Source organism: Callospermophilus lateralis, chromosome X (assembly GCF_048772815.1).
Source record: "Callospermophilus lateralis isolate mCalLat2 chromosome X, mCalLat2.hap1, whole genome shotgun sequence".
In the NCBI taxonomy this organism is placed as follows: Eukaryota; Metazoa; Chordata; class Mammalia; order Rodentia; family Sciuridae; genus Callospermophilus; species Callospermophilus lateralis.
The window spans coordinates 88,311,700-88,338,790 of NC_135325.1; the positions used below are offsets into that span (position 1 = coordinate 88,311,700).

The 27,091-nt window shown below is 38.0% G+C and overlaps 1 protein-coding gene across 6 annotated transcripts in view; it reads left to right on the forward strand.

Moving 5' to 3' along the window:
• Tmem164 (transmembrane protein 164) overlaps positions 1–27,091 on the forward strand; it is a 161,845-nt gene that overhangs the window by 76,115 nt on the left and 58,639 nt on the right. For all 6 annotated transcript variants that reach the window (XM_077107148.1, XM_077107149.1, XM_077107145.1 and 3 more), the window contains one exon: positions 14,468–14,534. In XM_077107148.1, coding sequence (XP_076963263.1) covers positions 14,468–14,534 — 67 coding nt within the window. The remainder of the gene's footprint in view (positions 1–14,467; positions 14,535–27,091) is intronic.

Here is a 27,091-nt window from a genome sequence, read left to right on the forward strand (position 1 = left end):
TCTCCCCCACTCCTTTTTTTTTTTCATTTTTTATCTTGAGACAGGGTCTTGTTGATATACTGAGGCTGACCTCAAACTTATGATCCTTTTGCCTCAGACTCCTAAGTAACTGGGATTACAAGCATGTGCCATCATACCTATTTTTTTTATTTTGCCATTTATATATTTTATTCTCTAGATGGTTAATTCATATTCTCAGTTTTATATTGGAGTATTTTTCTTGTTGATTTGGATGAATTTTACATGTATAAATGTATAAATCCTCTATGACTTTTGTAATGAATGTTTTTCCTACATTGCCTCTTAATGAATGTTCTAATGATTCATTTTATGTATGTTAGTTTTGCATTTTTTGGTGAAATTTATTGATCTACAAACCCCCTCAAACTATCTTAATTTCTTACAATGGTTTTTACTTGAAAATATTTCCCATTTTAAGATTAGAGAATTTAATTTAAAATGTTTTTTTTTAAATACTCAATTTGTAAATCCACCTAAAATTCATTCTGTGAACAGCATGAAGTAGGGATATAGCTTATATTTCCCCCTAGTCATTTATTTGTGCACCACTGAATAACTGTTTATCTATGATTATCACTATTTCACTTGTAGTATAAATCTTTACATATGCTAGGATTTATTATAGAGACTTCTACTATTCTGTTGATCTCTCTGTTGGGGTTGCAACCAGCTTTATATTCTTATTTTTGCAACAAATGGTAGGCCAAATTCTCTGCCATCTCTTAAATCTACCACTTTACCTACAGGTTTTTCTTAGGTAGTATCAACCATTTAATGAACTTAAAAATGTTTTTCAGGTGCTCCCCTAAATCCTATTAGGATTTTGACTGGAGTTCATTGGCATAGTTACAACATTGAGTCTCTCCATTCAGGAAGAGACATGATTTATTTTTTCATGTACTTTTCTTTTATGTTCTTCAGTTTTGTGTGTGTGTGTGTGTGTGTGTGTGTGTGTGTGAGAGAGAGAGAGAGAGAGAGAGAGAGAGAGAGAGAGAGAGAGAGATATTGTGTGTGTTTCCCACATATTTCTCACCAACATCATTCCTGGGCAGTTTGTACTTTGTGATATCATTTATTATATTTCCCAAGTAATTATTACTGGTGCGTAAGAAAGTTTTTTTTTTTTTCATAAGAAAGGTTTTGATGTTGTATGTTTGTTTTATATTTGGCTACCATGCTTATTTCTAATAGCTTTTCAGCTTTTTCCCTTGAATTGTTTTTTTTTTTTAATTTATATATGACAGCAGAATGCATTACAATTCTTATTACACATATAGAGCCCAATTTTTCATATCTCTGGTTGTATACATAGTATATTTACACCAATTCGTGTCTTCATACCTGTACTTTGGATAATAATGATCATCACATTCCACCATCGTTTATTACCCCGTGCCCCCTTCCTTTCCCGAACTCTAAAGGGCAGAGGGGTTGAATTATTTTGAAAAGTAATCATCAAATCCTATATGATAACTTTGTCTCCTTTTAGGGAACATTTTTTTTTCCTTTTTGCCTTAAGCCTCATTGAATTTGGCCAGACCTTCTGGTATAATCTTAAATAATAATAGTACTGGCAGGGATCCTTTTCTTGCTTCTGCTTTTAATGGAAGTATTGTTAGTGTTTCACATTATTTGACTCAGATGGTTGGTTTAGATTAGATGTTCTAATATTAAGTAATTACCTTAAATTATCAAATTTTTTAAAGAATACTTTTTTTTTGAAGGGCTGGGGCTATAGCTCACTGGCAGAGCGCTTGCCCAGCATGAGTGAGGCACTGGGTTCTATCCTCAGTACCACATAAAAATAAACAAATAAAATAAAGGCATGCTGTCCATCTGCAACTACAAAAATTTTTTAAATACTTTTTTGATAGTTGTGGGGATCAAACCCACAGCTTTACACATGCTAGGCAAGTGTTTAGCTTGCACCTACAGCCCATGAATGGTTAATAAATTGAGCTAATGCGTTCTGGGAATTTGTGGAGTGGTTCATTTGTGTTTTCTTCTTTCGTCTTCTCACTTGGTGTATTATAGTAGCAGATTTTCTAATATCAGCTGTGGTAGGATTTCTAAGATAAACTTTCCTTTTCCTCTGTATGCCTATGAGAGACTCAGATTTATCTTTTGTCACATGAATTTTTTGCCTTTTGCAACCTCCAGTTTGAAACTTACTTCTGCTGTTACAATACGAATTTCTTTGAAATTCTTTCTTATTTTCCTCAGGTTTCTTTTCACCCTTGTCATTCCTTCTCAGTGTGTTTTATTCTAGTGGCTTTCTTACCTGTTCCAGAGTCCAGGTTTTCTTTCATACTATTGAGGATACAAATAGTTTTCTAAACTATTTCTTCTGGGTCATATACTAAATTCAGACATTCATACTATTCCAAGTCTATAGAATGATATGCCTCTCCCTTGTGCTGTCAGAAGTTTTCATAAGAACCATACTGTTTTTTTATATGTCTATGAGTATTCAAAAGAGAATATATGTGTAGACTGCCTTTGAGTATTCTCATGTTCTCTGTGGTGTTGGTTAGAACCACTTTGCCCATCCATACTTGGCATGCAGGGAGATGCACGTGGCTTTTAGCCCATTTCCCAGTGTCTAATGGCTATTTGTGTAGTGGGTTCTGCTGGGCCAATATGGAATTATCTATTCCTCCTACTAAGCTCTCTGATACTCTGAATAGATAATGTAAAAACCAGTAGCCTCCCACATGCATGGCTACCCGATTATACTCGTGTGGGTTCTTTTCCAGGATACAACATGCCAGCACCAGTTCTACCATATTCTACTCTTGATTTGGGGTAATTGGCATTTCTAAATGGATATAGACCAATTTGGGGATTGCTGATTTTCTCCAAAAGTAATAGAACTAATGTCTATCTAGTTTGCTGATTATTAAATAAACTCTCAGTTTGTAAGTCATGAGGCTGATGATGATGGAAGGATTTGGTATCTTTCTGTCTTTATCCTGGTTTCTGGAAGCTGCATCATGAATTGACCACAGACTTTTTTTTCTTACTTCCTATGAGCCATGTTGTGAATGGAGATTTCTCCAAGATTCTGGCTATAGTATAACAATCAGTTTAAGTTTTCAGTGATTTGGGGAACTTTATCTTTTTCTGTGTCTTCATAAGTATTTCACTTGTGAAGTTGGGAGAGACTAGGTTAAGTGCTTGTTAGCCAATTGCTATCTTATTTTATTTATTTATTTTTAATATATTTTTAGTTGTAGATGGGACACAATATCTTTATTTTATTTATTTACTTTTATGTGGTGTGGGAGATTGAACCCAGTGCCTCATGCATGCTTGGCAAGCGTTCTACCACTGAGCTACAACCCCGTCCCAATTGATATTTTAAATTAGAAACTGTATGTGTATTTTGGAATAGAGCAGAAGTAGGCATCTTTTTTTCTCCCATAGAGGTCCAGATAGTAAATATTTCAGAACTCAAGGGCTGTATGAGCTCTGTGCTTGAACTATTTAACTCTGGTTATAGCAAGAAAGCAACATGGCAATATGCAAATGAAAGAATTTGGCTGTGTTCAAATAAAAGTTTTATTTACCTAAGGTGGACATGGTAGCAATTACCTGTAATCCCAGTGACTAAGGAGGCTGAGGCCGGAGGATTGCAAGTTCAAGGCCATCATGGGCAATTGAGACCCTGTCTCAAAAACCTAGACAAAAGAGCAACAAGACCAAACTTTACCTACAGAAAGACCAGATGCAAAAGTTCTGTAGATGGCTGGGGGTAATATTTGCACAATAATGTAAATGTAATTAATTCCATAGAACTGTACAATTAAAAATAGTTAAGATAGGAAATTTTATTTATACATACATAATTTTATCACAGGAAAAAAAAGGCCAAATCAAGAAGACTATATTTTGCTGACCCTGAGTTTAAAGGAATTAGATCTAGCACACATGGAGAGGCAGAAGCTGGTTCTAGGGGATTATTTGATACAACAGGTCAGTGGCCTTGCTAATAAGATAGAAGGCAAGGAGAGAGAATTCTTGAGTATTTAAAAAGAGTACCTTAGCAGGGCTTAGGGAATTCTGGAATGTTGCAGTGCACCCTAGTGATGTCATAATTTGCTCTTTAGGGATGGAAATAACAGTGTTCTTATTCATATATTTTGATATAAGAATCAGAGCAAGGTTTTTCTCCTCCCAGAAGTTTGGGAAACCCCAGCCACCATCACAAGTGTTCATATCAGAGGTATCATTTTTATTTTATTTTTTCTTAGTATTTGATATTTGATAGACCTTTATTTTTATTTATTTAATTTTTATATGTTGCTGAGAATTGAAGCCAGTTCCTCACACATGCCAGGCAAGTGTGCTACTGCTGAGCCCCAGCCCCAGCCCCAGCCCCATATTGGAGGTATCTTTTGAATAGATTTTTCCTTCCTTCCTTCCTTCCTTCCTTCCTTCCTTCCTTCCTTCCTTCCTTCCTTCCTCCCTCCCTCCCTCCCCAGGGAATTGGAAGGAACCCAGGGACACTTTATCACTGAGCTATATATCCCCTGTTTTTCCAGGGACACTTTATCACTGAACTATATATCCCCTGTTTTTTTTTTTTTTAATTTTGAGACAGGGTCTTACTAAGTTGTTGAGGCTGATCTTGAACTTGTGATCCTCCTTACTCAGCTTCAGTGTCACTGGGAGTATGCCACTGTGCCTGATGTATCAGAGGCATCTTAAAAGTTAGCCAGTCCTTCCTTTGTGCTGACTGTTCAAATGGTGACTATCGATGCTTCCTGTAGATGATCCTGATTCCTTCCAAACTAGAAAATCCTAGCTTTTAAATTGTTAACCACAATGGAGTCATTAGATAAAAGAACAATCCCCAGCTTGAGTCAGCTGCCTCTGCAGACTCTAGGAGAAGATTCCCACTAGTTGGCTGGAGACTTGGGTCCTTCTATCTGGAAACAGTGCTGCCCTCCTAACCCTATGTGTTTTTTCTCTCAGTGCCATACAGAGGACACTCTTTACTTCTGAGCTCTAGCCTCAGTAGCCCTGAACTTGACCAAGACCTGGAAAGGGCCTATATTTCAAACATGGTCTCTCATCTTCCCAGGGCTTGGGGCTAGGGGATCAAGTTTCTGTTTAATGTTGTCCTTAGAGGAGAGTGAACATATCCAGGCCCATTATCCTCCCTATTCTGAAGTTGGAGGAATGATAAGATCTTGAGACTAGGGGCTGAAGAAGCTATTAGTCCTGTGACTGCAGCCCTGGGTCTGAGAAAAGCTTTGTAGAGCTTGGCAGTTTCCCAGTCTCCCTGTTGGGTCTGTTATCCATGCTGAAGGAGAGCGTAGTCATCATATTGTGGAAAACATTCTCTCCCTTTTCCCAGTCTCCATGGATCCCACCAGTACAGAGGGCTCTAATTCTCTGCTTGCTCTTTGGTGTCCTGGTTGCTGTTTTTAGAGGACAGTTTCACAAAGGACCAGGAGCTTCTTAGATAAGCTAGCATTTGGGACTCATTCTCTCTGAGCTGAGGTCTTAAAAGAATAGATGAAAGAAAAGAGAATGACAGGTAAGGTTTTTCTGGCTTTGGGTTGTGATCAGTTTACATGCCTTGTGAACATCCATCACTTAATGTGCCAGGTTATCCAAATGTGTGCAGCAAGGATGGGGGGCCTCATGGAGTGAGTCGCTGAGTGGTGCATTTTTGAATGGCAGTGAACTCTTCCCCCACCCTGCTCTGGGTAAGAAAAGTGCATCACAGAGAGCTGGCATGCATTCTTTGCCTCTGGAAGCATACTGTACCCACCTAGCTCTAAAATCTTGAAATCTGCTCATCTTCTTGTGCACATGGAGAGGAGTGGATTTGTGATGCAAGTGGGATTATTCGGTCATGAGTATCTGCTGACTCAGTCTGGAGAGGCTTTTGAAGGAGAAGAGATGAAATTTCATCTGTGCTGCAGGGAGGAGGAGATGTATTGCTGGATGGAGAGAGCACTATAGGCTGGGTGTGAGTCAAGGTAGGTAAGGCAAGATTGGGGCTGGGTGAGGGGAATTACAGTAGCCTGACATATGATAATTGCATTGCAAGGTGGATACTCTGTTGGCCTTTGGGCCACATGATATTAGGATAGTTTAGTAGCCCATTAACTCTTTTCTAGATTCTATTTCTTATATTCACCTACTTTTAAGCATCATGACTTTCCCAGGGAGCCTGAGATCTCTGGGATTGTCCTGGGGTTATAAGATGGACTCAGGTTGAACCTGTGGTATGTTATTGTCTGGGAAGAGCTTTACATCTCAGCACCCCTTTTCACAGAGCTCCTTGAACCAGCTGCTCTGGAACCTGAGAGGTCTCAACTTAGTTTGGGGTGATGTTAAAAAGGCACCTTTGCCTCAGAGGTGGATGCTTTTAGGCTTACCTTTGGACTAATTGCTGAAAAGGGTGTTTGAGAAACTGCCTCTAACCTGAGCAGCTTAATTAATAGACAGTTCTTGGCAAGAGAGAGAAAGTTCTACATATGAATGTTGTAAATTTAAATGGGAAAGAGATCAGGGACTTAGAGGATTAACAATTCATGGATATCAATTCCTTTTTTCTGTGGAATGCCACTCAGGTGCCTTCTTTTCATGTGTCTGGGTCCTGCCTTAAATTCATATACAGACTTAATGCTTAGAAGAGGGAGGAAGCTTTCAGGTTCTTCACAGGTCTCTCTTCCTCATCTCTACACAATGGAAGCTGCCTTTCTTCTCATATATCCATATTCAATTTTGTCTTCTACAAATTTTCTGAAAGTTCTCTGAAGGTTTCCAGAGCAGGCTGATTTTATTTTTTTCTTCCTCCTGGACTGCTGTGTGCTTTAAATGTGTGTTCACATGGGAATCACCTCCAGGTAAAGGGTTGGCAAGAGATCTAGATAACTTTTCCTATCTGGGGAAACATGGAAAATAGTACTCAACAGAGGAAGGGGGACTGATCATTTGGGGCCTCTTTTTACTTTGTCCGTCCAAACAGTCCTTGTGGAAGCCAAATGAGGAATCTCATACATTGGACAAAAGCAATTCCAAAAAAGAGCAATACAGCATAATAGATAAGATTTGGGCAAGGTATGTAGGAATTGTGCAGTCAGTAATGAAGAAGTAGAAATGTTTCAGTTTTATTATAAAAGTAACCCATGCTCATAGTAAGGGAAGAAGTCAAACATTACAGAATACAATAAAGAAGACAATAAGTATGACTGATAATTCCTGTTAATATGTTGGTATAATTTCCTCCCAGTTGTGTGTGTGTGTGTGTGTGTGTATCCAATTCTTTCTAAAAAAATTTAGTTACATGTAGATGAACACAATACCTTTATTTATTTTTATGTGGTGCTGAGGATCAAACCCAGTGCCTCACACAAGTGAGACAAGCACTCTATGACTAAGCCACAACCCAGCCCCAATATATACTCAATTTTTAGACATAAAATAATGAGTATTCTGTATGCTACTTTGTAATATTTTAAAAGTCAACATATCACAGTCTTTTTACCACCTTATTATATATTGCTCTAAACATTATTTCTAATAGCTTGAGAGTATTCCATTATTTGGATGAATGTAATGTAATGTATTTAAACAGTGCCCTGTTAATTCAACATTTGGTTTATGGGATAGATATGTTTTTGAGGGGTCTTGAATAATGCAGTGAAATTTGATGGGCCAGGTTATACTTGTGCTTCTTCTACTTGCTCTGTGATCCTGAGTGAGAATTAAAGCCCCAGTCTTCACTTCATTTGAAAAGAATACTATTAATAATAACAACTACCTCCTTAACTAGTTAGTGACAATTAGATGAGATGACCCATGTAAATTTCTTAGCATGGAACCTGACATATACTAACTACTCAATATATATAGCATTATCCTTGTCTTGACATTACCACTTCTGTACACCTTATTGTTATAATTTGGGGATGAAAATTGCTTTAATACAGGTAAGTGCAATTCTAGAACCTTTACGATTGTGTGGCCCCATTTAGTCCAGTACAAGGAAGTGAGAAAACATTGGCTGCAACCAGAGAATTGTCTTTGTGCCCACAAGCAAAGTTATGCTAGCTTTCCTGTTGTACTTGCCAAGTTTGTTTTTCCCCTTTCTCTGTTTTTTTATGTTCAAATTGTTATTCTGAAAATTTTCAAACATAAAGAAGAATGAACAGGGCTGTCCACTGACTGACCATATGACCTTCATCTAGATTCAGCAGTTCTTATGCTTTCCAATCTGTGAGTTCTGAAATGCAAGATATTAGTTGTATTTCCTGCTGAATGATAGGTCTGTGTCAGACAGCTGACAACAGAAGTATACTTTCATATCATGAGCTTATACAAAAAGGAGGCCAGTGTGGAAGGACCCTGGACTTTATATGGTAGAACAGGTTTCTTGTATTTATAATAAAAATCACAAAAAGTAATCTCAGTATATCTGCCAATGTGGAAAGAAAAGATGTCCATCAATATGACGGTGGGTAAGTAACTTGGAGTATATTCGTACAACTGAATGTTGTATAGTGGTAAAAATCATCTTCATTCATTAACATAAGTAATTAGAGGAAGCCGTGATGAGTGAAAAGTGTGATTTGCAGAAGGATATATATATATATATATATATATATATATATATATATATATATATATATAGTATCATATATTTAATGACATGAAAATGAAACAGCATGACATAGTTTGTGGATACAAATATAATAAACATATAAAAACATGGATAGAAAGAAAGCATACTACTTCAGAATTCAGGTTCCTGTTGGTGGGGAGTGGGTCAGATGAATGCTATTTAGGAAGGGTATACACAGAGCTTCAGTGGAATCAATAATATTCAGGCTTCCTTAAGTGGGTCAGAGGACACATGAGTGTGATTTTTATGATTGTATGATTTTTAAAATACTTTTCTGTTTGAAAATTTCAAGGAAAATTATAGGGTGAGAAAGCATTGTTTAAAAGGTTTAGGATCTTGGATCACTTTGTGGGTGTGAAAGCTGAGATTGGGAGAACTGTGTTTTGCTTCTCATGTATATTTTGAATTTTATCATATAGTAAAATTGAGTTTTTCAGTGTAATTTTGTGTAGATTTTTGTGACTGCCACCACAATCAGGGAATTGAATAGTACCATTTCTTGTAAAAACTCGTCATACTGTCCCTTTAGAATAATAACCACATCCATAAAACCTGGCAACCACTCATCAGTTCTCCTTTACTATAGTTTTATTGTTCAGGGAATATCATACATATGGAACCCTATTATATGTAATCTTTTGAGAGTAACTTTGTTCATGCAGCATAATGCTCATGAGATTTATCTAAATTCTTGCATGTATCACTTGTTCACTCATTTTTATTTATGAGTAGTTTTCCATGTCTGTGTTTATCACAGTTTGTTTATTTACTCATTGAAGAGTACCTGGACTGGTTTCAAATTTTGGCTATTACAAATAGAGTTGCTAGGCTGGGGTTGTAGCTCAGTGGTAGAGCTCTTGCCTAGCATGTGTGAGGCACTGGGTTCAATCTTCAGCACCACATATGAATAAATAAGTAAAATAAAGGTCCATTGACAACGAATAAATAGAGTTGCTGTGAATACTTGTGTGCAGGTTTTTGCAGAAACATGAATTTTCATCTCAGGAGGGTAAATAAATATCCAGGACTAGGGTTATTGGGTCATAGGATCCATATTTTAATTTTCTAAATTTTATAAGACACTTCTAAACTATTTTCCAAAGTGGTACTTTTATATTTTATATTTCCACCAACATGTGCAGAAGTTCCAGTTTTCTGTATTCTTTCCAGCAATTGCTATTGTCAGTATTTTTATATTAGCAGTTCTATTGATAGATGAGGAGTGGTGCTGGGGATCAAACCCAAGGCCTCATGCATGCCTGGCTAGCACTCTACCCCTGAGCTACACTCCCAACCCTATATATCTTTTGGTGAAGTTTCTATTCATTTTTTTTAGCCCATTTAAACAATTGAGTTGTTTTCTTATTGTTGAGTTTGAGGATTCTTTATGTACTCCAGATAAAAGTTCTTTTTTGGATCCGTGATTTACAAATAGTTTCCACATTCTGTATCATTATATAGCTTGTCTTTTCATTTTCTTTGAAACTATCCTTTAGGTAAAAATCCTTTAGCTTTTGGTTAAGTTCAGTTTAACATTTTTTTCTTTATGTATTGTGTTTTTAGTGTCATGTTATTCAAATAACTGTTTGCTTAACTGAAGGTCACAGAGATTTTCTCTTTGTTTTCTTCTAAAGGTTTTATAATTTCATGATTTCTATTTAGATTTATGACTTAACCTTTATATAAGGTGTGAGGCTTAGATTATGGGTCTACATTATTTTACTTTGGAATGTCCAGTTGTTCCAACAGCATTTTGCACTACTGTAGAAATCAAATGACCATATCAATGTGGGTCTTATACTGGACTCTTTTGTTTTATATTCAATGTGTCTATTCTTACCAAATACTGCAGTGTTTTGATTGCTGGAACTTTATGGTAAGCTTTAAAATTAGGTAATATGATGTCTTCATCTAGCTTCTTTTTCTAAGCCTTTTTCAGCTATTCCTGTTTCTTTGTCTTCCATATACATTTTAGAGTCAGTTTAGCTATATCTATAAAATATCCTACTGGGATTTTGGTCAGAATTGCTCTGATTCCATAGATCATTTAGTTGAGAATTGACACCTTTCCTATGTGTAACCTTAGGCTATTACCAGCTAAGCTATACAAACCAAGAAGTCCTGTAGATAATATTTGTGGCAGCAGCTAATGGCTGTTTTATATTTTTTAAAGGCCAAATTCTTTTTTTTTTCTTCTTCTTCTTTAGTTATAGATGGACACAATACCTTTATTTTATTTATCTATTTTTATGTGGTGCTGAGGATTGAACCCAGTGCCTCACAAATGCTAGGCAAGTGCTCTACCACTGAGCACTTATTTTTTATTCTTTATGTAATCTTTATGCTGTTGCTGTCATAGACGAGGTCCCAGGGGCAGGGCCAAACTAAACTCTGCTTCATCCAGCCACTATTTTGTATTCTTTTATGTGTTGGCCAGTCAGGTATAACCATAAGAGGAGAAAAAGGGGAAAACAAAGTTTATTATACTTACAGGGGCCTGTCATGCTAAGCAGTGTCACATGGGAAAGATACCAGGATAAAGCAGTTAGGAGGCAGAAGGCAGGAGTAAGGGGAAGATTTAGGCCATCTTTGGTCAGTTGCTCACCAGTTAGGTGGGGTGTAGCTGTATAATCAAGGCAGTTTTGTCATAAAGCACAGAAAGGGTTCCATTATCTTCTGACATGACCCTATAAGTATCTTAGAACTGCTTCCACACATAGACATGCACATATTCTATGAAGCAAATGTAATATTCATGCCACATATTTGAATCTGAATACAGTAGTAAAAACACAGACTTGAAACTTGGGGAGTGTGACTTCTGACTCATTCATTTATTATCTGTGTGCTCTTGGGGGAAGTTACTTAATGACTTGGAGTGACTTGGTCACTCAGCTATGAAATGAAACTATGTAATGAATAAGGTGATGATGCTAATTATAATAAAATCTGAGTGGGAAATGAATGCGATGATGTATCTAAATATTAGCTCAGTGATTTGCATGTAGAATGGTCAGTACATCTTGGATATTTTTGTAATTGTTAGTGTGTAAGATTTCTTTATATATTCAATATAATTTACCCTTTCATATATATCTTGTATAATTGAATTTTGAGAACTCAGAACAAGGCTTGTCTTTATCTAGGAACTTATTCATTTTGAATCTTTTTAAATTTTTTTTTTAGTTGTCAATGGACCTTTATTTTATTTATTTATATGAAGTGCTGAGAATCGAACCCAGGGCCTCACACATGCTAGGCAAGTGCTCTACCAGTCAGCCACAACTCAGCCCTATTTTGAATCTTGATGTTCATTTTATCTATTTTATCTTTGGCTTTCCTTGGGCCCTTGGAATCAATTCCATTGTTCTCAAGATATATAACTTTGGGTTTTCCTAATGTCTAATTGGCCTTGTGCAAATGCCAACTTTCTTTTGAAGTCAATGGTGAAGTCTGGCACAAGAATCTAGCTTTATCTTAATTATCAGTATGATTTTTTCTCTCTCAGGAAGAGTCTTTATACTGTTGCTGTCATAGACGAGGGCCCAGAGTCAGAGCTAAACCAAACAGCTTCACCCAGGCCTGGAATTCAGAGCACAGGGCACCCTCTTGAATGACCCTCCTGAAATGGTATGGTAAGCTGGCCACACTGAGGTAGCAGGAGTGATATTGCATTACTGTGCTGCCTCCACTTGGGCAAGCCAAGTCCTATTAACCTATAGGACTTTTGGGCTAGCATGGCCAATGAGTCTTCTCCCTTTAAATCCATCCCCTGAAAGCATATTAAGCTTGGTTCAGGGAATGCAGGAGGAGATAGGGAGGTTACTGGATCCAAAGGACAAAAGAGTATCCCTGACTTTCTAACTGAGGTCATATTTGGGAGGGAAGAAGGAAAGAAGCCTTTGATGTAATATAGAGGGAAGGATATAAAATTTTGGTATCTGGAGTCAGATAAATCTGGATGTAAGTGCTGACTTTTACCTGATACAAGGCATTGATCAGGTCACTTCATGTCTCTGATTGTGGCTTCTTCATCAACAGAATGGGAAAAGTCATCGTATCCATATCATAAGATTGTTATAAAAAATAGAGAGGGAGAGTTCATGTAAAGCAGCTAATAAGATAACTTGACTAGAATACATACATTTTTATTGGTTCTTTTTATATATGATAGCAGAATTCATTTTGATAAGATTATACAAGCATGAAATATATCTTATTCTAGTTAGGACTCCATTCTTATGGATGTTCATGATGGTAGGATTCACTATGGTATATTCATATATATACATAAGAAAATTATTTTGGATTCATTTCACTATCTTTCCTTTTCCTGTCCCCTCTCTCTCCCTTCCCTTCATCCCTCTTTGTCTAATCAACTAAATATCTATTTTCTCCCCATTTATTGTGGGCTAGCTTTTACATATCAGTAAAAAATTCAACCTTTGACTTTTGAGGACTGGCTTATTTGACTTAGCGTGGTAGTCTCCAGATCTATCCATTTGCTTGGAAATGTCATAAAGTCATTCTTCTTTATGGCTGAGTAACATTCCATTTGTGTGTGTGTGTGTGTGTGTGTGTGTGTGTGTGTGTATCACAAGTTCTTTTTCCATTTATCTGTTGAAGATTGTCTAGAATATACTAAGTGCTCATCATCACTATTGTGAAGCTTTGGTAATAAAAAACAGTCTGGAGAAAATAAAAAGCAGTCTTGGGACCTATTTCTAGAAGAGACCTCTATTCTTTGGGGTCTCCTGGTAATGTCTTTTATAAACACTTCCATGAACTGTAAGGAAAGAGCCAAAGTTTTAGGGTGATTCAGTAATGTGGCCTGCCTTTCTCATGAAGGCAAACTATACATCCTGGTAGGATTGCGCTCGCTCTCGCTCTCTCTCTCTCTCTCTCTCTCTCTCTCTTTCTCTCTCTCTTTCTCTCTCTCTCTCTCTCTCACACACACACACACACACACACACACACCCTAGCTAGTGACTTTAAGTCTAAGAGGCATGTTGACTCAGAGAATGATGAAAGAAGCTGCTTAAATCCTGTACAGAGCCCTTATAAAAAGGGATTCTTCCTGAGTAAATTATTTTTGATTTATGAAGAATTTCTACTCTGGTGTTGGGACTGAGAAACAGTATTACTACCCAGTGTTAGAGACTGGTGGTTTTCTTTTCCTTCATCTTCTTTTTAAATTTTCTTTTGCTTTTAAGCTACAGAGTCCAATATGTAAAACAGAGTAGAGAAAAACTGGAAGCCTGCCACACTTGCCCTCCCCACCTCCTGCAGCAACTCCTGAAGTTGTTTCTAAGCATAGGGGGAAACAATTTGCAAGCACTACAGTTGGCTTCCTGGGTTTTTTGTCCAGGTCTCTGGGAAAAAATACTTGGTTATGACTGTGTAAATAGGTGACCGTAGTCTAATAAATAGGCGTCTTCCATTACAACAGAGCACTTAGCTACTGCAGTTCCCCTTTCCTAATGCCTCAGCAGTTGAAGCCTCTGATTGGGGCCAATAGGATGTTTAGGGAGCACAGAGCTTATTATGTAATGAAGTGTTGTAACCAGAGTGTGTTCAGGAAGTGTTTGGAGGATTCAGAGGCACTGATAGTGCTCTTCAGAACATTTCAATTAGTACAAAATATGCTGCTTTTAATTTATCCTGTGTATGTGTTTTACACAGACAACGGCTTGTATACATAACCCCCTCCCACATGGCCTGGCTTAACCTGATATATTTTCTTCTTCTACCTCTGCATCAGGGTCTGAGTGTAACCTGGATTTGTTCTTCTTTCTCCTCCAGGTTACAGATGCACATGTTGAATGGGGCTCTTCTGGCATTGCTTTTTCCTGTGGTAAATACCCGGTTGGTAAGTAGCCACTTCTAAAAATGTTCTAGAAATATCCAAAATAGTATTTGTTCTTTCCTTACGTGTCCTTATTCTTAGCCAATATGCACATGTGATTTAACACACACACACACACACACACACACACACATACACACACATACACATACACACATATTAATGTTGAGGGGCTTTAAAATTGCTTTTAAGTGTATATGAACACATACCTTTATTTTATTTATTTATTTATTTATTTATTTATTTATTTATTTATTTATATGTGTTGTTGCTGAGAATCAAACCCAGTACCTCACACATGTTAGGCAAGTGCTCTACCACTGAGCTACAACCCCAGCCTTAATGTTGAGTTTTAATGCAGTGTAGTAGAACTTGATGGGGTGAGACTCACGCTGCCATAAGCTTTTACATCAGAACTAGGACAGACAGGGCTGAGGATGTGGTTCAAGGGTTGAGTGCTTGCTTGGCTTACATGAGGCCCTGGGTTTGATTCCCAGCATACCCCCCCCAAAAAAAATAAACAAAAATAAATTAGGACAGACCGAAAAGACTACTGAAACTCTTGGGGAGGTTTAGTGGAAAGATGGGGGACTTAGGCCTGACCCATTAGACAGACGCTTCCAGGTATTTTAGAATGATGCTAGGGAGGTTCAAAGCTTGTCAACATTTTTCTAAGGGACCCCAGGGGCAAGAATTCAATTATTTTTCTATCCACTCAAATCCATAGAAAAGTGTGGGTCACACAAACCTCCCGTGACTAGCAGGGAGAATCCCACTGTGACAGGGGCCTAGGTGGTAAACCAGCTTTCAGAGAAGCAGGTGCTCCATATCTGGGTTGGGAGTGACTGGGCACTGCCCTTAGATTCCCACATGTGGGGCTACAGAGGTATTAGCTAGCCATTAGAAAGTTCAGTAAAGAAATCACTTGTAAAATCATTTCTACTGCTTTCATGACTTAAATTTATTTTAGGCATAAAAATCAAGAGTTTAGTTCTTGAAATCATAAGCTTGCCTTTTGGATAGCACTTTATAAGACTTTCTCACATGAAATTGTATGACATAGACAGGGCAAGATTGTTGGTTTCTTGTTTTACAGAGGAAGAAACTGACATTGAGAGTCACATAAAGTCTAAGTGGCAGAGTTAGAAGCAGTGCGTGAACTTTTTGATCTTCAAACCACAGATATACTTTGTTCCTTCTGAAGAATGTAATCATCCCCTCCCCGTAGATACATACACCCCTATGATACTGTACTTTTCCAGCTGCATATTATACATCAGCAGAAATTAAAATGGGAACCATTCATCTTAAAGCAGTGATTTTGAACCCTCCCTAGGCCCTGGAATCACTTAATTAGCTTGGTTTCATCATTCCACAGTGTAAACATATATCAAAGCATCATCACATTTTACCCCTTAATTATAATACACCACATTGTCTACCTATAAGTGTAGACAACTTTTTGTCAATTAAATATAAAATAAAATAACAAACAAACTGGTAGAAAAACAAACAACCCTGATGCCCTGCCCTACCCTTGGAGTGTCTAAGTTCATGATCTGTGACAAAGCTTGAGTATTGTGTTTTCAGAAGTATTCTAGTTCATTCTAACTCAAAGCCTGAGTTGACGGCTACTGATTTTTTTTACAGTGGCTCTGAAACTTAATGCCCATAGAAGTTACTTCCAGAGACTTCTTCAAAACTGAAGCTGGAGGGCTGGGGTTAAGGCTCAGTGGTAGACCTCTTCCGTAGTATACATGAAGCCTTGGCCTCATCCCCAACACTGCCAATAAAAACACTCCTGCTTTGGTCTTAGTTCCAGAGTGGATAATATCAAAGAATGATATTATAAATAATCTAAATTGACAATATAAATCTATACTTTAAAATATGTGGCTACTTTGACATGCCACAGTATCATTCCTTACTGACTCAAGGACATGGAACAATGTTGGAGCAGAAGTTACTCTCTGCCTGTAGAGGTGACCTGCCATGTTTTCTTATCTCTCTGCCCACCTTGTGTCCCTTTTCTCAGGAGATTGAGAGGTCAGCAGATAGAGAGCTGCTTTCTCCATTTTTAGCAGTTTCGTAAGATTCCAAGAAAAGGAGGCACATCAGAAAACCTCTCCCTGGACTAATAGAGCCAGTGATTCTGAGTCTGAGTGCATCCAGCCTACAATTCTGGCTAAATAGTCTCTGTCATCTGGTGGACATCTTTTGGAGTGCATATGGTGCTCTGGACAGGCCACTTTGAACTCTATTTCTAGTGGACCTTTCCCCAGTGAAAAACAAATACCATTTTCCTTGAAGAACCATTGAGCATAAGCAAGAAGTTATGCTTCCTGTTGTGTAAGCATAAGACCACAAAGGGCCCAGTTACGTACCCAGGGTCATTTAGGAAGCTAATGGTAAGGTTTTCATTCAGTCAGCATTTTATATGAACTGTATGTTTCACACCAGGTCTGCTAATGTTTTCTTAGGCCCTTTATTAATAACAGCAGCAGCATTGTCAGCTGCCACTTCTTGAATGCTTATGCTGTGCTAGGTACTGTTGTATTTTACACAGATTAGTTTACTTAATCCTTAAAATAGACTTATGAGGCAAGGTACTGTTATTATCCACAAGATCAAGATGCCAGCAGGATTGACTTCCTTTGAGGCCTCTCCAGCTTTCAGATGGAAGCCCTGTGGCCTTTTTCTACATGGTCATCATCTCCCTGCATGCATACCCATAGGGACTCTTTGTGTGGCCAAATTGACTCTTACAAGAACATCCATAAGACTGGATTAGGGCCGATTCTGATAACCTCCTTTTAACTTAATCCCCTCCTTGAAGGCCCTGTCTCAGTACATTCACATTCTAAGGTGCTGGGGGTTAGGACTTCAATGTATGAATTTCGGGGGTATGCACTTCAGCCCAGAGCACCTGTACTACCCTGCACAGAGATCACTGTTCTCCCCTGTCACCCTGTGCTTTCCTTCTCTCATTCTCTCTTCTCTCTCCCTCTCCCCTTTTCTCCTCTCTCATGGCAGATGTGCAGTTATATTTTTTACATTAACAGCTAACACTTTCAAAATAAATGTCAAGCTGTAGACAACTGGCTTATTAAGCAGGTTCAGGTAACTTTTCTTGACACCAAAACTTCTTTGATGGGCTATCTCTTAACTAGGGATTCTAGTTACTCTGGTAAATCTTTATGCTCTTTTTCTAAGATGAAAGCAAGCAAAACTTGAGATATCTCCATTTAAATGTGTCATTGCAGTTAGTTTTGGTCTGGTTTAGATTGTTGTGACCCCTCTTGAAACACTTTGGCCTTTAGGGCTGTTTGCTTTGCAACTCTTTACTTGAGCTCAGATTGACTTGGTACAAGACACAGGAAGATTGGAAAGTCTTTCTTCAACCTGATGATTCAATTAGGCAGGAAGCCAGCTTTGACTTTTCTTTGACTTTTTCCTTCTTGGCCTTTTATCTTTTTAATCCTTTTTTCCTCATTAATAAAGATGAGGAAATAGAAAAATAGAATGAACTTATTAGTGTGTGTGCCAATACCATTGACATACATACATTCACATACATGAAGACAGAATAAGAGGGAGTTGGATGTAATGGTCATAGTCAGCTAAGAATTTGGGGTCATCAGTGAATTTCCATGTGTGCTATTCCACCCTTCGACCCATTGGCACCAGAATTTGCAGACCAGCTAGAATATGCCTGAGTTTCAATTCCTTCTAGTAGACCATTTTCAAAGCTGATGCCCTAGAAGGAGGTTATTCCAATGGCCCCCATTACAAGTAAGTGTTTGTCATAGCCAGGATCATGGTGGGGTGGGATCATTTTCTGGCTTCAGATGAAGTATATTAAAAGTAACTTCCAGCAGTATGTCCTCTTGTTTCTTAGAAGGAAGAAGGATAAACACATCATGGAAATATTGATTAGTAGATTTGCAGGGAGCTCAAAGTTTGTCTAATTTAATCTTATCTTCCAGAGGGGTAATTAGGGGGATGAATAACTTGCTGAAGGAGGTAGGGTGGGTGCACCTGGAATACAAGTCCCCTGACTCAGGACTTCACAGCTCTTTCCCTGTTCTGTGACTGAGATTCAGAGTGAGTTTGCATGTTGGTGAAGCAAGATGCTTAAGAGAACTAAAGAGAACCCTAAGAGAACTAAAGAGCCTCTTCCCTTCCAAAGGCACAAACACAGTTTTTGTGTGTGTGTGTGTGTGTCTTCATGTGAGCCCCTGGATCAAATCCAGGGCTTCAAATGCTAGGCAAGCTTTCTACCACCGAGCCATACCCCCAGCCCACAAACACTTAATTTTGTATACAATATCAGGAGGGACAAAGACTGCCACCTCTCCTTCTTGTCCCCCTTCCTGCTGCAAGCCTGTCCATGGATCTGAATTTAAGATCCCCTTTCCTAGCCTGTCAGTAGTTCATAGCTTGGAGAATAGAAGCACTGTCTACTTTGCAAATTCCTTGTTATAGCCATTTATCCTGATGGTGATGCTGGGTTCCTTATCTGTGCCTGTAACTTTGCAAACAGGATCATCTAGTCCAGGCTAAACTAACTTCTTGAAAAATAGTGAAAGCTAAGAGAGGGGAGCCGAATAGATTACCCATCTTAGATTTTTAGTTACAAGTCTCACCTTGCAGAGCTGGTAATCTGGCTCAGGAATGAAGCGCTAGGCCCATGCTGTATTTGCAGCCCACTGCCTTTTGCCTCATTTGCCATCTGACCCCCATGTCATTTTCTTCTGAATGCAGAGTATTCTGAGCAAGAAACTTAAATACAGTGTTATCAGCCCCCTTCCCAGACCCAAGACACTAGCCTGGCTTGCATTTGTGTTTGTAGTAATTTTTCTTCTCCTAGAATTATAAGAAGAGTGATAATGATTCTTTTCATCAGGCTCCTTTCTTCTTCAAGGCCCAAAGCCTGCAGTATGTTATTATCTCATTATCAAAATTGCCCATTATTGTATACCCGTGTTGATCTATTACATTTGTTCTTTTTTATTCCCTTACTACCTCTCCTCTTCTGCCCAGTCCTTTTTTCTCAGTTGGATGGCTTTTTTGAATGTTCCTAACTCTCAGACCCAGAGGAGGGAGGTTAGTAATACTCATGAAAATCATCTCTGATGTTCTTGGGATGCAGTGCTGTCGGCACACCTTGTCCCCATGTGTGCTGCTGGGAAAACTTTGCTGTCACTAATGCAAATAGGCTTGAGAATCTCACTTGATGCTAATTGGCACATTGAAATGTGCTAATTGACCTAGAAGAGTTATTTCTGTGACCGGCAAATTGAGCTATTTTAAAAAGTTATAGTTTAAAGTTTGGACATGAACTGGGGACAGAATGTCCCTTTGCTTTTCTGAGGGTACTTAAAACATAAAAAGCTTGTTTTTAAGAAGCCTTAACTTTCTGAAGAATTGATTTAAGGCAAAATAGTTTCCTAGCCTTCTACAAAGGGTAGTGTATATCTGATCAGATGAGTACAATGTGTCCAAGGATGTGGAAGTCTTAAGAAGAGTTTGGGGCTCCTGGGTTCAAACCACATTCTAGGGATTACCCTCAAACTTGTCTAATTACTACTTATATTTTAAGATTAAGCTGTGAGGGTGGTAGAGGTCCTGCATCCTTCAGGAACCCAACCTGGAGCACACCAGTCAATCTACAGGTTCATTTTGAGTACTTTTTTTTTTGTCAAGGATTGTGCTGTGTATCACAGGACTGAAATAACAGCCAAGGAGCATTCCTGGCCCTCAAGGAACTTGCAGGTTAGAGAAGGTATAAATGCCTGAGAAGTTATGGCAATACAGGGTGATCATCCCTGATCCAAAAATCTCAAAGTCAAAATTGTCCAAAATCTGAACATTTCTGAGCATCAGTGTTTTTCTACTAGCTGTTAGGATTTCATAGTTTGGTTGGACAATACATTCAGCCTATCCCCTAAGTTCTCTCTTTGGCTTCATATCTGTTCGCTGTGGGTGAGTACAGTATCTTTTGCTTTGTGACTGCCCACCTAGTACATGGTAGATATTCAGATATAAGATAGATAAATTCATCAGCTAACTGAGACCTCCATTATTGTTTAGGGAAATTCTAGGTACCCCTGTCGTATATGTCCTGAGATCTTGGGTATGAAGACAGAGAGGTGATAGATGATATTCTCTTCCAGGTGAATTTTTAACCACTTAAAATAATACTGTTTTCCTGATTACAACAAAAGACACTTACTGTTGAAAATGTGTGAAATACCCACCCACCCAAAATATAAACACAAAACCTAAAATCACTAATCTAAGGTGGTTATTTTTCTACCCATTGAAAAAAAAACATGAATCAAGAAGCTTTTGTACCTTTTTTCTTTTAAATGTATGTATCTTTTCCTTATAAATGTGATATGTTCATAATACAAAACAATAGAAAATTTAAAAAACACAAATATTGTAAAGCAGTAATGACTGTTAAATTGTGTACTAAATGTTTTAGAAGCCTTTTTGTCTCTGCATAGATGTTAAGAGTGAATATAGTGGGCTGAAGCCATAGTTAAGTGGTAGAGCACTTGCGTAGCATATGTGAGGCCCTGGGTTCAATCCTCAGCACTACCTAAAAATAAATAAGCAAAATAAAGGTATTGTATCCATCTACAGCTATTTTTTTTAAATAGACTGAATACAATGTATTGGTCAAAAGTGCCAACACTGGAGCCAGCTTGTGATTTAATGGCTGTCTCCTCTGTGGCTAGCCCATGTGACCTTGGAAAGGTTTGCCTTGCTGACCTTATTTGTTTATCTGTAAAATGGCACTCCACTGAATGGAGGTAAAGTGTTACCAGATTACCATATGCCATTACATGTATGCATACATTACATGCACCAATGCCTGGCACATGGTTAAGTGATCAATAAGCATCAAATTCTCCTGTTTTCAATGATTACTAATATTATCTAAGATATTTTGAGAGAGATTCTACTGACATCCCCACCCCCCATACACATGCTGGGAACTGAACTCACAGGTGCTCTACTACTGAAATATATCCCAGTCCCTTTTATTTTTTGAGTCAACTCCTTGATAAGTTGCTGAAGCTGACCTCGAACTTGTGATTCTCCTGTCTTAGCCTCCTGAGTTGCTAGGATCATAGGCGTGCGACACCACACCCAAGAGTTGGCATGCCCTTTTTGATGTTATTTTTCAGAGATTTGGCCCTAGCTCCCTGATCTGTGCAGTGACATGAAGGGGGCTTTGTTTCTGAATTAGCCTTGCTGAGTGAGATTAAAATTCCCTGGCAGGCTTTCTTGTCCACATTGACCAACACTGCCTTTGTATTTTGCATTGGTTTCAGAGACAGCCTGTTTGATTAGGAAACTGGCCTGCCCTCTCTCCTCCCTCCTGACAGGTGAATTAGGCCCACTCCTGTTTCATTTTGTTTGTGATTAAAATAAACTGTCCAGACCTCTTGTGTTTGTCAGTAGGCCCAAGCTCCTTAGCCCGTTTAGAGAATGGCAGTAGTGGAGTCTTTTCACCTTGAGCCAGTACCCCAAGCAATACTTCTTTATGTAATTAAAGCCTTATCTTGTGAGTGCTTTCATTCTTCCATCTGTGGACCAGTGGTTCTCAGCTCTGGTTGCACAATTTGAATCCCAGAGCAGTTTTCAACACTTACACATTTATGCAAAAGCACCCCAGGCAATTCCAATGTGCAGCCAGCACAGCTCTGCTCTATACTTTGTATGGGGCTTTGAATGAGTTAATTTCACCTTATCAAACATCAGATTGTAAAATAGGACTAGTAATATCTTCTCTCTCAGATAGGGCATAGTGCAAAAAGAACAGAGGTAATGAAAGAAAGAACAAAGAGCTTTGAAAAGTTAAAAGCAAGATACAAACAAATCCTTGTCCTTGTTCTTTCTTTATTCAGTTCCTTTGTTTGGGAAAGTAGATTTAACTGAGATTCAATTTACACATGATAAACTTATCCTTTTAAAGTATATAATTCAGTGGATTTTAGTATTTTCAGTGTTGGGTACCATCCCTGCTTTTTAACATTAGCCTACCCCAAAAGAAGCCTAGTACCCATTAGTACGCAATGTCCATTTTCCCCTCTCTAACCTCTGGCATCTACTAATCTCCTTTCTGTCTTTACAGTTTTATCTATTCCAGACATTTCATGTAAATGGAATGCTACAATATGTGCCTTTTGGTAACTGACTTATTTGACTTAGCATAGTGTTTTCAAGGTCTGTCCATGCTGTAGTATGAATGAGTACTTCATTTATTTTTTAAGACTGAATAGTACTTTTTTGTATAATATACCACATTTGTTTAGCTACTCATCTGTTGGTGGACATTTGAGTTGTTTCTACCTTTTTTGCTGGTGTCAGTAATGCTGCAGTGAACATTGGTATAAAAGTGTTTATTGGAGTATCTGGTTGGGGTATGCCTCTAGAAGTGGAATTGCTGTGGCATATAGTAATTCTGTGTATAAGGTTTGGAGAAACTGCCAGATGATTTTCCAGAGTGACTATTCATTTTAAAACCTCTTCAGCAGTGTATGAGGGTTCTAAGTTCTTCATACCCTTACCAACACTTGTCTTCTTTATTATAAACATCCTAGAGGGTATGATATGGTCTTTCATTGTGGTTTTGATTCTTGTTTCTGTGATAACTAATGATGTTAAACACCTTTTCATGTACTTGCCAGCCCTTTGTATGAATTTTGAGGAATTAGTATTTATCCTAAATAAAAATATTTTATTTATAAATAAAAAAATATTTATTTTTTAAATAAATATTTATCCATATTTTAGTTGTTTTAATTTTAAATTGTTCAATTTTAAGAATTCTTTCTGGATATTAGGCCCTTATCAGATATGTGATGTGAAATATTTTCTACCATTGTGTGGGCTGTCTTTGCCTGCTCGCCTGCCCTCCCTCCCTCCCTCCCTCCCTCCCTCCCTTCTTCCTTCCTTCCTTCCTTCCACCAGGGATTGAACCCAGAGGCACTTAACTACTGAGCCACATCCCAAACCCTTATTTTTTTTTGAGACAGAGTCTCACTAAGTTACTTAGAGCCTTGCTAAGTTGCTGTGACTGATCTCAAACTTAAGATCCTCCTGCCTCAGGCTTGCCATCATACCCAGTTGTATTTTCATAATGCTATCTTTTGAAGTACACTTTAAATATTTTTTGAAACTAAGGTATGAGTTCTCCGAATTTCTTCTTCTTTTTCAAGATTGTTTTGACTTTTAAAGACCCTTGCATTTCCATACTTATTTCACAATCATAATGTAATTCTCTAATGCATCCAACTGGGATTTTGATAGGGATTGCATTGAATGCAGATTAATTTATGGAAAATTGCCATCTTAACAATATTAAGTCTTCCCATCCATAAACACAAGATGTTTGTCTAATTACTCAGTGCTCCTTTAACTATCAACAATGTTCATAGTTTTCACAGTCTAGCTGGTACACTTCTTTTGTTAACTTTATACCTAAGCATTGTATTTTTTTCATGGTATTTTTAATGGAAGTGGTTTTTGAACTTCATTTTTGGATTGTTCATTGCTATTCTGTGGAAATACAATTCATTTTCTTTATTGATCTATCCTTTCACCTTTTAGAACTCACATATTATGATCTAATATGCATTTTATATGTGCATTTATGAGAATTTTCTAGATATAAGGACATGTCACCTATGAATAGAGGTAGTTTCACTTACTCCTTTCCAATCTGGAAGCTTTTTATTTATTTTCTTGCCCAGTTGTCCTGTCTAGACTAGAAGTGGCACAAACAGGTATCCCTGTCTCGTTCCTCATTTTAGGAGAGAAATATTCAGTCTATTACCATTAAGTATGATTTTAGCTGTGGGTTTTTTGTGGACGACCTTATTGGATTGAGGAGGTTTCTTTAGTCATCTTTTTTTTAAGTATTTTTAGTTGTAAATGGACACAATACCTTTATTTTGTTTGTTTATTTTTATGTGATGGTGAAGATTGAACCCAGTTCCCCATATATGCCAGGCAAGCACTCCGCCACTGAGCTACAGCCCCAGCCCTCTTCAGTCATCTTTAATAAATGTTTGTAGTTAGGGAACTAGGGTCGCATAATATGCTTAATATGGAGGTACCTACTCATACAGAGTATGAAATTACATAGGCTAAGAAAATGTTACTTCTTCCCTAGGAAGGCATCATGAAGCTTCAGGGGTTCGAGCCAGCTATGCTCAAATTAAAATAGGGAATATTAAATGTATTTAAAAGAATAGGCAAAGCTAGGAGTTTCTGTTAAATACAGTGATGCTATATTGCCATGAGTGTATTACAGTGAAATAAAGTCATACTTCAGGATGGCATACAGAAGCAGCTCAACAAATCCTTTTGATATAGTTGGTACACTCTAGTAGGAGTATTAGCTCAGGCTGGCATAATAAAATGCCATAGACTGGATGTCTCAAACAAAACCTTCTTAAATTTTGGAGGCTGGAAGTCTGAGATCAGAGTGCTAGCATGGCAAGGGCTCTCTATGGAGTTTCAGGGCCCTTCAAATTGTCTTGATATGGTGGGATAAAGGAAGAGAAAGCAAGTTTTCTGGGATTTCTTAATATAAGGGCTCTAATCCTATTTTAGTCAGTTTTCTATCATGGAGACAAAATTTCTGTGATAATCAACTTATAAGGAAGGAAATTTAATTTGGCTCATGGTTTCAGAGGTCTCAGTTGATGGTTGCTTGGCCCTATTGCTTTAGACCCATGGCCAGAGAAAGCATCATGGTGGGGAAACACATGACAGAGTAAGACTGCTCATCTCATGGCATCTAGGAATCAGAAAGAGAGAGATGAAGGGGTTCTGGTCCCCTTCAGTGGTATACTCCTCAGTGACCTTCCACTAGGCTTTACTTCCTAAATGTTTATAGGCTGATGACCAAGTCTTTAATACATGAATCTTTGGGGAACATTCTGTATCTAAACTAACAAATCTCATCATGGTGGCCTCACCTTTGTGAGCTCATCTAAAAACCTAATTATATCACAAAGGCTCCAACTCCTAATACTTCAATATATGAATCTTTAGAAGACACAAAAATTCACTCTATAAGAATAGGTAAAATAACATATACAACAGGTTTGGCATGGGAATATTTGAAATTTTAGGATTTTTTTAATAGGGGGAGAGCATAGAAGGTACATTTGTGATAATTTGAACCATATACTAGGAGTCTACTCATGTGCATAGAACTGAGCTAAATTAATTGCTTCTGTTAGCTCAGGTAATTCTCACAGCAACCCTGAAATGTAAGCCAATCTCATTTGTATAGAGGGAGGAAACTGAGGCCCAGAGATGTTAAATAATTCATCCATAGGCCTTTAACAAGTGAGTGGTATAGTTACAAATTAGAACCTGTTTCTTTTTCGAAGCCTATTCTTTTGCCATGATACTACCCCTGCCTTCCCTGCTGTACCCTGAGTGAGTCCTTGCAATTCAAAGTGTGGTACACAGGCCTCCCCTGGGGCTTGTTAGTAATTTAGAATCTCAGGTCCCATCTCAGACCTACAGAATGAGAGTTTGTTCTTTAACAAGATCTTCTGAGGATTGGTATGCATCTGAAAGTTTAAGAAGGGCTGGAAAGTAAGATTGAAGGAAGACCAAATGAGTGATATACTATACACATGATAAGGCTTAGAAAGAGGGAATGACTATCCTAATGTCATGTATTCGTCAGCTTTCCATGACTATGACAAAATACCCAAGATAATCAACTAAAAATGAGAAAAGATTTATTTTTGCTCATGGTTTCAGTGCATGTTCCCATTGCTTTAAGCCTTTGGAAGCCCTGTATGTCATGGCAAAGGGAGCACATGTCAAAGGAGTCCTATTCACCTCATGGTAGCCATGAAATAGAGAAAGGAGGGGCTGGAGTCCCAACATCCCCTCCAAGGGCACACTCCCAATGACCTAACTGCCTTCCACTAGGTCCTACCTCTTAAGGGTTCTGCCACCTCCCAGTAATGCCATAAGTTGACTAAGCCTTCAACATATGAACTTTCTGGGGACATTTATCCAACCTTTACAGATTGTTTAGCCAGCAAGTGACAGATGTCAGATTAGCATTCAGATCTTCTGACTCCCAGACCAGTGCTCTTCCTACCTTCCCTGCCACTTAAGTGCTGAATGGGATAATTATACCAACTTATGGAGTACAGCGTGATAATTTGATTACATGTATATAGTGTATAATGATCAAATCAGGGTAGTTAACATTTCCATTAAATTTTTTTTGATTAACACATAATCATACATATTTATCAGGTACATTGATATTTCACTGCATGTATACAGCATGTAATGATATAGTTGGAGTGTTTAACATTTCTGTGTCCTTATCATTACTTTGCATTTGAAGTCTTTCTACTATCAAAAATTATTAATATGGGCTGGGGTTGTAGCTCAGTGCAAGAGCGCTTGCCTACCTTGTGTGAGGCATTCGGTTCGAGTCTCAGCACCGTGTATAAATAAATAAAAATAGATATATAAAAGTCCATTGACAACTAAAA